Genomic DNA, 14,063 nt, shown 5'->3' on the forward strand with positions numbered 1-14,063 from the left:
TGTTTTTAATCTAATCTATTGCCTGCCAACTTTTGTAGAAAGAAAAAGTATTTTGAGGAAAAATGCAGAGATAATTAAAATCATTGGAAAGTCTCACTGAAGGGTAACTTTTTCTTTTTATATATAAAAATTTTTGTCTATTGATTCTTAATTTCAAGAGATAATGAAAAGTATATTATGAGTGTGTTTGTTGTGATTCAAACAATATTCAGCCAATTTCTTAAGATTCAGGAGGGATTAATCGTTTGAGTCAACTTTTCGTTTTCTCTAATAGCATCTGTGGGTGGAGAAGTCATTTGAGTGGCATAATCTTTTCAGCAGTCACAAAGCCATCTGTTCCCTGTGTGCTCAGTAATCTACCTCTTCGCTCCACTTGTGTCCATCGAAAACCTTGGCCTCTCTCCCTACACAACCAGTCTCATAGCAACTAACAGATTATTCTCAAAGATGACAATATGTGGGCAGGATTGCTTTCACGTGCTCCTATTTTCCCATTTGTCTTTCTCCCACAAATTTTGTCAGGAGATGAACACAGTCTAACAGTTGCCCTAATTATGAGCAGCATTTCTAGATCAGTCAGAAGGCCGAGTTACAGCTGGAGCTTCAATGTGCTTTGGGTCCTCTATAAACAGACAATTAAAAAGATTTTGCACTAACTAGACAAGGTATTTGCAGATACATGGGAAGAGCAAAAGGATGGTATGGTCAGGACGATAGGCAGCATGAAGCCAGCTGTGGCTGCCAGGCTTATTGGAAAAAAAGTTTTAAGTAAGTATATGATGATTAGGATTATCTTGACCAAGTAAGAAGGGGGGTAAAGATGTATATTTTATGATCAGTGTTATGAAAATTGAAATACTGCTTTGTGAGTTATTTAGCAACTGAAAACAGCATTTCATTACTGGCTGAGGAAGGGTAGCTAAAGTGTGATAGCATGAGAAGCGATTACTCACGAAGAGTCTGCAAGCACAGTTGTACTGTGTCACTTGTTCCTCATGGACTCCTTGCAAAAAATCCAGACCTCGTTTGAATAGTGGGATTTACAGCATCTCCCAAGGCTGATGTAGCCTGGATTACATAGGAAAGGAAGCCTGCCCATTGCACAGCCCATGACGATCATGTCCTGTGGAACCACTCTTCAGGTAGACTCTTCCCCTTCCTTTACAGTAGTAATCAGTATAATTTCTGAAGATAAGCTTCATAGAAAGCCAAGGTAGTGAACTATGGTTAAGAAGTATTCTCTGCACAGGTTGTTTGTGCGCCATTTGATAGCACTATTATCACTTACTGGGTTTATTCTGGTGGAGGAACTAAGCGGTTTTAGTTTTCCAGTGTGTTAAAGTAAGCTGGGAATATGTAATGATCACAAAACCCCAGTAAGGATCTCAGAGTGCCAGGGAAGTTTGTGCTTTAGCTCCCGTCTTTCAATGGATGGGTTCAATTCCAGGTTCAGCTTTAATATGCAAAACTAATGGAGATAATTTCTTCATCTGGGCAACAGACTTGTCATTTTCTAGCACATTTCCTTCTTTCTTAACGTTTCTTGGTCTGAGAAGTTACATACGACCTAGACAAAGCCCACTGAGGTCAGAATGGGAATTCTTCCCGGTTGTCCTTCTTGGGCTTCAGGGCAGATCATATTTGTTATCAATGTTTTTTCTACAGTGCATCTACCAAAGAGCCTTAAAATAAATGGAAAGGGTGCAATAGGAAGTACCTCTGATAATTGCAGCAGGCACATTAAGAATTTTCCCTGAGTATATTTTCACGGTGATTTTAATATTGCACCTTTTGAATTTACTTCTTTTCCCTAAAGAAGAAGGTTTTCATGTAGGATTAAAAGAAAAGTGCATGTTTGTTTCTGTGACCCGAGACTATCATCCCACCTTCTAACCTCTATGAGCTATTGATCAAAGCTATTTTACAAGTGGAAATACACATAGATATTTTATCTTGACATTTTTATTTACACATTCTTTGACTGGTACTTTAAGAAGTATTCTAGACATTTTGGGGAATTTCTTTCTGGGAGGCGTTAGCATGCCAAAGGCAGGAAAAGTATTCACAAGTTCAAGGTATATGTAGGAATTAATAATAGCAATAAATGACCGTAGTGTTTCTTAGCCAACCTTAAATTGCAGGTAGTTAATAACCATTTAATCAATACTTTGCAAATGAGATGAAATTTTACAGGGCCACAAACCTCTGAACAATGTGAGATTGATTATGGGCCTTTTCTTGAGATGACAGTCTAAACATGCCAGTATTTGAATAATTCATGTCATCCAGTTAATGGCATTCATAACAACTACCTTTGGGACTAAAATAATGACTTAATAATAAGAAGAAACAGACCAAGCAAGTTTTTAGTCTGTCTAATTATGTAAATTCTCTGAGGTACGAAGTGAAAATTCTCAACAAAAGCCAAATAAAGTGAGTGCTTTTTTGGTAATATTCATAACATATGCTCCTCCGTATTAGCATTACATGGGCCAAACAATCCCTGTATTTATGTTTTCCGTACAAGTAGGGTTTAACCTATATTCTGATCTTTTCACAGAAAGACAAATTAAATTAGTGCGCCAATTTGCGTCTCTGATTCAGCATGGCTAACTTGAAGCATATAAATTGTCTAATTGAAGATAGCAAAGGTGATGAGTTGCCTTTAGGTGGTTGGCTGGGGCTAAGCTGTAAATGTGTACAGGAAAGACCTGAGAGATGTTTGTTGTTACCATAAGATATGATAGTCTGGCAAGGCACTCTGGAAAACAGTATCGGGAGCATGAGTTTGCAGAGGATTTAATAGCAAAGTTGTGAGGAGACTTTGCTGGATCTGCATCCACGTAAGCGAAACAAAAAGGGTCTGGGACCAAAAATAACTGAGTATTTAATTGGTTTGTCTGCAAGGTACAACCCCATAATCACGTTAGGAATTATTATTTGTAAAGTGACCTGTAGCAAATGACGATGTTAGTTCTCCTAGACTATCACAATTATGAGATAAAACATGTTGGCTTTTCTCCAAGTAATAAACCCCCTTCCAGAACGGCAGGAACAGCTGGAGTGCTACCATGGATAAATCACCGCGTTACCTAATCTGGACGCTAGTTAAAACACATATCACTGCCACTGTGCTGACTGCATTAATGCCCTCAACTAAATCTGGAGAAGCTCTGCTGACAGTGCTGATTAGGCGAGTAACAAAAAGCCACGGACAGGCAAGATATATGAGCACCTTCCGTCCAGGTGCCAGCAATGCTTTGCAAGGGGGAAGATAATAGTAACTGACCTGCTCCGACCTTCCTGAACCTCATCACATGCCACGTCCTGCTCTGCAGCCCCTTGCCCTTGACGTGACATGAGGGTGAAACAGCAATGTTCAGTTGTGTTCAGGGCCTCTAGTGCTTGAAGATGGAAAAGGAGACATGGGAAGGAGCTTTCAGGCTCACTAACTTTCCCAGTATTGAGGGAAACATGTCAGGTTACTCCTTTCCTGAGTTTATTACAAACATTTCCATTGGCAAGTGTCCCTATTCTTCATCAGAAAATGTTTCTATGGGTGCTTTCTATCTAGCTTTATCAGAATTATGACTTTAAAAAAAAAGACAAAAAAATTAAATTTCAATCCTTCGAAAACTGATGAAATCAGCAGGGAAGGGTTGCTGTAATAAATCTTTAAATGCCAGTATAACCTTGATCCCTTATTCAACCCCATTTTTATATGATTAATAGTGAGTATTAGTAAAAATATTTATACTTTGTGCTAGAAGAGATGGAGAATTATTTACAGTAGTGCTATTGTATCTCATAACTGAAACAGGTAAACACCATAGTTCTCCATAAACTGCATTTCTGTTTATGAATGAAGGCTCATATAAAACTACATTTATAGTCTCAAAGACCCAAATGTTTCATGAAGGCTTTAAACTAAGTATTTCTTGGAAGCTTACTGTTAAGGTCTTGTTCTTGCTTTTCAGACAAACCTGTTCTGTATGAAATGTTAGCGGTGTTATTGCTAATAGTGCAATAACAAATGAGGGGAATATGGTTATGTTATTCTGGCCGGGAGCATCACATATGGTGTCTTCCTAAAGTCACTCCATCTTCTCTCCTGCATGTAATAATGTAGATGAGATGTATGCAACTGATTTTTTTATCTTTTTGTCAAGTACATACCTTCTGCACACTGAATATACTAATATTTGATCACAAATTGAAAAGGAATATGAACTTCTTCCGCTGGTGCTGTCCCTAATCTCTGCTGTTCTGTTACATTGACATACTATGACTGTGAATTTAGTCTTTTTTCTACAATTCTAAGGTTTGTTAAGCATTCTGGGAAGTTATTTTTGGTCTTTGTTTTGTGGAGCGCCTTGGACTGTTTATGGAAAACAAGCATGAAGCAGTTCCCTCCTGTGTGATTGTCCTACATTTAGTCACACCTAAAAGCGAAGCTGCACACACACCATGCAGGTTTGCAGGACTGGTTCTGAATTGCCTTTGAAAATGATGGACTGTACAATCTACAGGAAGTCATAAAATTACCTTGTTCATATTGCCACTTTCTCCTGGGAAAATACTCTTTTTCATTTGTTTTACTTCCTTTCTGATATGGATTTTTTCAAGTTCCAGTAAAATCTTGATGGGCTACGTCTTCATCAGTGTAGACAACTGAATGATTTAGCATCCTAAAACAGATTTGTGTGAGCCATTGCAGTCAAAAACATTAGTACATCAATAGAAGTTGTTTAATAGAAAATTACTTCCACAGAATCAGTGCTGAGAGCAGGAAACGTGGCATGCTGGTTACTTTTTCCTCTCCTGTTGAAAGAGGCCATGACTCTATAACCTGCTGTGATGATAAAAGTGATCTAATCATGGAGTCAGGATGATTGTGGTGGTTGAAAGGAACAAGGTTAAAAGACATTTCATGACTGCTGGGAACTTTTTAAACGGATAGAGTCGATTTTATTCCCCAGCTCTCAGACACACACCACACTCAAGGGAGCATGCCTCAAGTGATTTTCTTTTCACTTAGTTTTGACTATGTGACATAGTATAGAAGGCACCGAGTGACTGGCAGTACATGAATTCAGCCTTCGACAGTGTATACAGCACTGCCGCAGAGGTGTTGTATCTCGTCCCTCGGCACTGTCTATTAATTTGGGTTGACTGCCGTGGCTGTCTCTAGCTGAGTTTTTCGCAGTGTCAGCACGGTGACTTTGCGTTATCCACTATATATTGTGTAGACATAATCTATTTCTTGTAGCATCAGATTTAAATGAATTGATGTCAAGACTACTGGCTTTCTTTTACATGCAGTTTTACCTGAGTGATTCAGTGTTCATCATTCATTCTAGCCCCAGAAAACTTCCTCACTGAAATGCAAAACCTGTTTGAGGCAGATTCCATTACCTGTAGGTGTTAAACGGCACCTTACCCAAATCTCATGAACTACTTCATGCCCTGAGGATGTAGGGCAACGGGCGTCCTCGGATCTGCTTGTGAACATCGCAGCCAAATCCCTGACGTATGTTGGGTGAACGATGTCCCATGGAAGTTGCTGGACCCAGGAGCCCCCTCTGAGCTGGGGCTGAACACAGCTCCATGGACAGGGGCCGAGTGTCAAGTCTGAATCCAATACTCTCAAAATAACCTTAAATTTAAGTAGGGCTGGTAGGACTGATCAGTCTCTGGTTTTTTGCTGTATGTAGTTTGCTCAAATTTCTATGCAAGTATCTTCTTACAATATCTTTACCATGCATTAATATTTAAATTACTGAGGTAAATCCCTCAAAATACTATTGATCTTCTATCATTCTTGATTTTTTCCAGTTAATCTAGGTAATGATAAGGGGTCCTTTACAAGTGAATACGCTATTACCTTTTTTAAAAAGATATGTTTGTGTTACGTTCTTGTTCTTATCCTGGTGATTTTCACTTCTTTGTTTCTTTTAAAACACGGTCACCCAGTAATTAGAATATATAGCATTCTGTCCTAGATCTGAATCCACAAAGCAGGGCTTCCTAAGCTGTTTTTCTTCACAAGCGCTGCAGAAAAATACCTTTGAAAATGCTTTTAGTGCTAAAAGAGCTAGTTCACATTTCACGTGGGGAACTTTGCTTCCTACTGAAGTGCATTAACTAAGAAAGATTTCAGCACCTGCTTTGTTATAGTCATTGCACAGTTGTAGTATTTTGAGTTTTGCTAAGCTGTGACTTGAAAAATTTAAAACACATAAAAGAACCCAGACACAAAGGGCCAATTAACTCCTGGTGTATCCATATGCACTGAGAGGAGCTACCACAGGCGTGATGTTAGCCCCATGGGGATTTTGTATGTAAGAAAGCTGCATTTGAAAGCGGTGGTTTTTTCCCTTTCATTGGGATTTTCCTGCAAACATTGACAGAATATGTAGACCTAATTGCAAAACACAGTATCCTGTTTTTATTTCCTGTGTTATATCAAGCTCAATACTGCCTAAAGCCAAAGCTCAGTCTGTGACTCAGAGTATGGATACCGATCAAGAAAGCCTCTAAAGGAAAAGATTCTGTCTACTAAAACAGAGAAGTAAATAAAATTATATACCTTATGCGTACAGATATCCAGATAAGGGTATAGAGCAGACTGGTATGTAGCAGAAAAAAGGTAGGCTTTTTACCTCCTGAAACCCAAAGAACACAGGTTAAACAGTATGTATATTAAATGAGTATTTAAAAATTACATTATTTTTGTTTCACTTTTATGATTATCTGACCAAATCTTCCCTTCATTCAGTAGGACTTTTGTTTTTTTCAAGTTTGAGTCTCAACCATAGTAATAAACTCTTTGGCAGATTACCTTTGGGTGGGTTTTTTGTCATTGTTTTGCTTCTTGAAGTGCAGTGGTTGATTTGTTGTGCTTTAGAGATGGAGGCTGGGCCATGGAAAGGAGCCAGTCTGGGAATACAACATCCTGTGGTTAAAGCCACGGTTTCATTAGAAATTACTCTTTCTGAGTAAACAGGGGAAAAAAATTTCCATAAAAATTCTCACCCAAAAAACCTCCCCAAGATTATTATCTGGAAAAAGAAACATTGGGAATGAAGCTGAAAGAATATTAGGTATATGCATAACTGGATCAAAGAAAATTTATTTGGTTTTGCATTATATCTTCCTTTTCCCAAACAGTGAAATGTGAAGATACTACTAGTCAGTATATGCAAAAGGCAAATAAATCAATGGCTGCTTTCCTGTTTGACTGTGCTTTCTAGTTTGTTTTTGGAGATGGTGTTATTATTAACATTATTAACAATTTTGTAAATATATGAAAAATTGTTTTACTTGCCTGTTTATTAATATTCTTAAATTCCACATAGAGAGCGAAATCTGCATAAGAGACTTCCAGAAATCTTTATGTCCAGCTGGTTACTATTCTATGTTATTCTGTGTTAGTTAGGGGGCTGATATAGTCTGTGGAGCTGTCTTCTTACAAATATAATGTGTCTTTTTTTTTTTTTTTTTCTCTGGGAAACCTGAAATGGGGGAAAAGAAGGTTTCCCAAGACTGTAAAAAGTCCTGAATCTCTTCTAATTTATACTTGTCTAAATTCCTGGTGTGAGTCCCTTCTCCCCATTGCAATTGCAAACGTTCCTGAGTTTTCCTGGTATGTGTGAGAAGGATCCTGTAAGAAATTTGATCTTTTATAGGCAGCTTCTCCTCTCTCAATGGGTCTAAACCTCTAAAATACCCATTGTTATTCTAATGGAGTATGAACATTTCTTAGTTTCTTATAGGGAGAACTATGGTAAAACTACACTGAAATTTCTTTTGCCTCAAGAAGAAAAACATAAGAATCCCAACTATTTTAGATGAGTAGCAGAGAAACAGCTAGTCTCCCTCAAAAAAACAGCAGTAAAATTCTGTCTTTCTCCACTTCCCCATTGTTTACACAGTAAGATATTGAAACACTGAAGTTTGATCATCTTACATCCTTAATAGAGGCTAGATTACATTACCAAGTGAGAGAAAATCTTGATACCACATTGTAAAGAATACAGGGATTAAAGTATTTGGACAGCCTGGATATCTGACAAATTTGGACAGATTGGATACCTGATCTGTCTCTGACTCCCCATACTGCTGTACTGGGGCTGCTATCCCAAATCGCAGGGAGTGCACTGGGTCAGCTCCACTAACTGGGGAACAGACATAAGATTCATTTGGAGGAGGCAAGTGCTAATGTAGCTTAATGTATTATTTACATTGTCCCAGTGTTTGCTCTCTGGTATTTCCATTAGTCTCCTTTTATCACACATCTGCCTGCACCTTCACACAATTCTCACAGTATGACGGTTCTATGTTAAGCTTCATTTGGTGCAAAAGTTACAGACTTCAGCTGCCTACCAGCGAGAGGGTGGGAGTGCAATTGCCACAGATTGCTTCATGATTGACTTCATTGCAGGGACGAGGCTGATGGTGCCTTGATCTGAATATCACATTCTGAATTTTGTGAGAATATAGTTGTCTTTCCATATCATAGATAGATAAAGAAGGCAAAATTAAGGTTGTCTGAATATTGTTGAACTCTCCATACATCTTCATTTTGTATTTCAAGGTGTCAAGGTCAACTCAGACAACTACACAGGGAATGTTCATATCCATTGATAGCCATTGATATTTTGCTATTGACTGTTTTGGGATTAGCATTTCATGATCTTTAGATACATGAATTTTCGGTGAGAAGCAAGGAAAGGTCTATTTGTTTGCTTTACAGAACAACCATGTATTTTTACTTTCACAAAGAAATTTGACCTGAAGTTAACTGAAGCTCTTTTGTATGGGGTTGCAAATTGGCTTCTAATAGAACAGAATATTCAGCTTTTGGTAAATTATTGCACTGTTGCATTTCCTTTTTATAAAGGAAAAGTAGAGCAGTAATCCTATATACCAGTAATATGCTATATCCCAGTAATACACCAGTAATACACCAGTAATATCCTGTATATCAATAACATATATGTGTGTATGTACACATGAAGATGTAAGCATAGTACAGGCTTTTGGTTCAATTTTTTTCATTTATTTATGTGTAGACAATGAAAGGCAAAAGGAATTAATGCAAGTATAAAGATAGTAATTTAAATGCTACTGCTATGTTTTTTCCTTTCTGTCATTTAAAAAAAAAAAAAAAAGGACTCAAAGGAATCTAGAATCGAATTGCGTCCCTCAGATGGTTAGTGATAACATTGTACTGTTATTTCAGATAAACCTGCAGAAGAAGATGCGAGTCACTGGAGTTATAACTCAAGGAGCCAAGAGGATTGGAAGTCCAGAATATGTAAAATCTTACAAAATTGCATACAGTAATGATGGGAAGTCATGGACAATGTACAAAGTAAAAGGCACAAATGAAGATATGGTAAGATTAAGTCATCTATATGAATACGTCTTGTGGTTTAGCTGCCTTCAGAAGTATGACGTATCTCTAGTAGATAAGCATAATTGCCTGACAGTATGATATAGGTGGCCTTGATACTATTTTTCTCTGAAAAATACACATCAATAAATTTGGACTTTCTGTCTGCTAAGAATTTCTTATACTTTAATTGATGGTTGTATAAATACTATGTCCCAAGGCTAGAATAATCCTGTTTATTACACGTAACTGATTTTCATTTTAATTAGTTTACCAGTAATTACTCATTACTCTGTTTTCAATTTAGTTTTATTACATTGGCAGATTAGTGTTAACCCTTAAAGGCATAGAATCCATTCATCAATGCTAATCTCTGTACTGCACAACCAGTATCATCCAGTGGGAAGTATGTGTTTACAGTTGATAGTTACCACTTACTTTTTATAGAGTTGCGCATACGAAGCAGCAAAAATCCCTTTACTCTGACAGTTAAGATAGAACTGAGGCACTTTGCAGCATTAGACATAGTTTCTCTATTAGGAAATTAAAATGCTGCGTGAAGAGGTATATAATGAGGGAAGAAAACAAAGTACAAGCATATTTGGTTAGAGGGAGGAGTGAATAGAAGAATGCTTATAGGTTTAATTTTACTCCCCGTGTGATCAATGGGAGGGTTACAGTGCACTTCAGTGGGAGTTGGATTAGGTTCTTGAAGTAGAGGGAAAAAAATAAATGTCAATCAGCATAAATAATGGCAGGCTAAATTGAATTGGGACTATTTAATACACTAATTAGAAAAGAAGACATAATTTGGTTGCATTAGTAGGTTCAGTTTCTAGGAGTGACAAGGTAGAGGTCCTGATTCAGCACAGGTGGCAAATACAAGCCAATGGCAGTATGTTTTGTTTAAAAACTCGTATGCTGGGCACTAGAAATTATAAAACAGCCTCTAATTGGGAAAAACTTACAGAGAAATTTGCAAGGAAAGTGAGAAGAACACAGATATTTTTGAGGCATGGAAATCAACTGAACCTCCAGTAATCCTCCTGGCACATTTTTATGAATATGTCATTTTATCACAGGTGTTTCGTGGAAACGTGGACAACAACACCCCGTACGCTAACTCCTTCACCCCTCCAATTAAGTCGCAGTACGTACGGCTGTATCCTCAGGTGTGCAGAAGACACTGCACGTTGAGAATGGAACTTCTCGGCTGTGAACTGTCAGGTGGGTTTTCTGCAATCACCGCATCTCAGAAGCCAACCATCAAGCAGCACATTTTTGTGCCCGAGGTCTAAACCGCGGGCGCCTTATTCCTGGTGAAATGCAGTTGGCAGGGCTGAGTTTATCCAGACAGTTACTTATCTCTTTTTATGTAAACGATATAAGCAGCAACACTTACCTAAATGATGTAAGTGACAATAGTTGCTTGCGGTAGGGCAGTAATAGTAGTAGGGTAATGTGGTAGCAACCTAATAACACTTCGTCAATCTTTCTGTGCACATTGGCCTCCAATTACATGCGGCCTAGAAAAGATCATTTATAGCAGTTTTAATAACTATCAACAGCTATCAACAACCCGTTATGTTACATCCTAAGCAGACCATGAGACAGAGAGCCTCCAACTCACAGTTACACTCAGCACAGGCTAAACTAAGCGCTGAAAAGGGTTTCTGAGAGCCGAAGCTGTTTGTGCAGTGCTGTACAGCAGAGGCGCAGCAGAAGCAGGCATCAAAGCTGATTTGAGTACTTTCTCCTGGTGCTGGGTGACCACGCCGATGTGCTGTGCGACATCCTCAGGGGGTGCTCCAGCTGCCGTCGAGGACCACTCAAAGTGCAGTAAGATATATTCTGCTGGACTGCTTCAGTCAAGATTTGTTTTGTGGATTTCTAGCAGAAGCAGGGATTGCGATTTGCAGCAAAAAGTAAATGAACAAGTGGAGCCAATATAAACCCTCTTAAGGTTTGTAGTAGCAGAAGTTATAGCTCATAAATGTAAAGCCTGACCTCTAGCCACTCTCTGCAAGAACCATGTTCCCTTACAAATTCAGTAAAGCATGTAAATTCTTTATCTTTTTCAAGAGATCAACCTTTTACCGGTGGGAGCGCTCCACTGAATTCACTTAAGAATGATTTTTATGTGGCTGCCTGCTTACTGTACAAACAATAGTCATCCAGTTCACGAATGATATATCAAAACAGCTGGAGTTAAATAATTCTTAGTCCTCTAGTGGCATCAAAACCAGATTCAGAAATGAAAAGTTAATGCATTAATCTCACTGTAGCCCTTTTCCAATATAGATAGCTTTGAGAGTAAATAGAAAATTCTGTCTAGCTGCTTTAGTCTATTAGATTTTTTTTTTAATGTCTTCCATTTCTGGAACCACAATTTAGAGTAAGTCCTTGCCAGAATGACCAGGAATTGTTTTGCTCAAAGAACTGTGAAAGCTACTGAAGTGAATTCATTTCAGTGGTCTCCTAACAGTTTCAAGGTCATCATTCCTTAGAACTGCAGGCAGCCAAGGCTCAGCAGAACAATTTCAATCTTACTGAAAGAAGAGTATAATTATACATAACGACAGACTAATTCACTCTAATTCCAGGTGGTCTGTCTTAGGCAGAAAAACACTTTAAGAGGTCTAGCTTCTCTAACAAGTTCTGATGCTAGAGAAGAGAGTCACTGCTGAAGGGAGGGAGACTGTCTTCCTGCACCAGATCATCATAAAAACTAATTCTTTCTTAGGACAAACTTCAGGAAAATGTTCAATATAATCTGCTCTAGGCTCATAAATAGCTTTACTTACCAGGACCTGTGGTCAGATCTTATTGAAAACCACGATCAATGCTTGTGGAGTTGGCCATCAATAAATTAGGCATTAATTTTCATGGCCTTGTGTTCCTGCCTTACTCGTGTTTCGCACATCTCTGTGTTGTAAATTCCCTTCCCTTCATACAGTATTGATGTGGTGGGAGAAACAGATCACAGCTACTGTTTATTAGAATGCCTTTATTCATTAAGCTGTTACTAATAGTAGCATCAAGCTGTTGTTTTAAAAAACAGATAACTGTTCTCACAACACAGTCACTCATGCAGTTCACTCACACACTCAAACATCTGCATATAGCAGGCTCTGCCTCCTTGCATGCAGTCCGTGTCATACATTGTTGATGCTCGTGTATGTTGGTGGCTGTGTACCAGTTCAGCAAATTCTTGGTGTTCTGAGTTTGTCGGTTCTTCCAGAGGGATGCTGGTCCCCAGAACTTAGTCATCCTTGCGAGACTTATAGCATCTTCTGAGCATGCAATTTTCCTCTTTTTGGCATGTTGTTCTCTGGTAACTATTTCTCTATCCTAACAGTACCTATAGGTACCATTCACACAACCTCACACACAAGGAGACTTCGTAACATCTGCATTTATACTAGATTCCCCTCCCCTTGTTCATCTTCAGCGCTATCTAATCTGGAAGGGAATCCTATGTTCATTAATAGGAAGAAAATTTTTAAAATCTCTTGATCGTCAGAAAATAAAAATATCACAGTATTAATCAAAAGAAAATCACCTTTGCCCCTCAAATAATTGACCTATGATGCTTTTGCCAATACTGCATGAATCCTGGCCCAAGACAAGACATGTGTAGACCTTTGCATGCAGATTCATTTGTGGTTTTGCCTCCACTGCATTGGATGTTTAATATTTGCTTTGACGGTTTGAGCTTTTTGAAAGAAGCAGTAGATGAGGGGCACGGTACCGGATGCAGATTGAAGAGTAAAATATTGTGCCCGCAGAAGAGTCAACAGAGAATAACCTTCATGTGGATTCTTTCAATTTTCAGATGCTAATCCACACTCATCTTCATTATTTCACTGCTCCTGTTCCATTGAGCTAGACCAAATAAGAAGTAACGGCAAACTTATACCTGGATAGGTTTAAACATACAGAGTTATCAGATATCACAGATAGTGATATCCACAGCAACTCAAACATTTTGAACTAAGATGCTCCACTGAGCATAGCCATAGGTATGTCTACATCAGCTCCCACTAACTTTAACAGGTTGTAAAAATGGGAAGGGAGATTGAATCCTTTTGCAGGGACATTGCAAAGCAAATTTAAAGAAGATACAGTGCAGTGAAGAGGAGATGCCCTGGGCAGTCATGAGCATTATTATAAATACACTTCTGTGAGGGATGACTATCTACAGACACAAAGTTTTGTACTAGTTTGATGATTCTGTCCTTTATGCTCTAGGTTATAGCTTGCCTGTCAAAATAAAAGAGTCGTTATTTTCTGTCATTGCAGCAAGGTGCCATAGGAGCTGGAAGCGACCGGGTCTGCCATTGCTTTCTGTGACACAGCACTAAGACATTGTTCTGCCACTGGTGTGCATCACGTTCGTCTCTTCTGGTTCTCATTGTGCTTCTCACTTTCTCCTGTTACCTTTAACAACTGTCTTCCTCCTCCCTTCGGAGGATCCCATTATCCCATTAGTGCATGCACGCATGCACAGACACACAAGCAGACACATCTGTTGTTTCATAAATCAATAATAATACTCAGAAAAGATAGAACTATTTTTGATGGATTGGACCAGCACTGAAAAACAGTTGCGACAACCCCGTTTTTATGTCAGGAACCTCCTTCAGATTCCTCAGATGAAACATTC

The 14,063-nt window shown here is 38.5% G+C and overlaps 1 protein-coding gene across 2 annotated transcripts in view; it reads left to right on the forward strand.

Annotated features, from left to right (window-relative positions):
* The window catches only part of EDIL3 (EGF like repeats and discoidin domains 3), a 263,797-nt gene that overhangs the window by 193,165 nt on the left and 56,569 nt on the right, over nucleotides 1-14,063 (forward strand). For both annotated transcript variants that reach the window (XM_075136303.1, XM_075136302.1), the window contains 2 exons: nucleotides 9,245-9,400; nucleotides 10,480-10,624. In XM_075136303.1, coding sequence (XP_074992404.1) covers nucleotides 9,245-9,400; nucleotides 10,480-10,624 — 301 coding nt within the window. The remainder of the gene's footprint in view (nucleotides 1-9,244; nucleotides 9,401-10,479; nucleotides 10,625-14,063) is intronic.

This window comes from Calonectris borealis, chromosome Z (assembly GCF_964195595.1).
Source record: "Calonectris borealis chromosome Z, bCalBor7.hap1.2, whole genome shotgun sequence".
NCBI classification, from domain to species: Eukaryota; Metazoa; Chordata; class Aves; order Procellariiformes; family Procellariidae; genus Calonectris; species Calonectris borealis.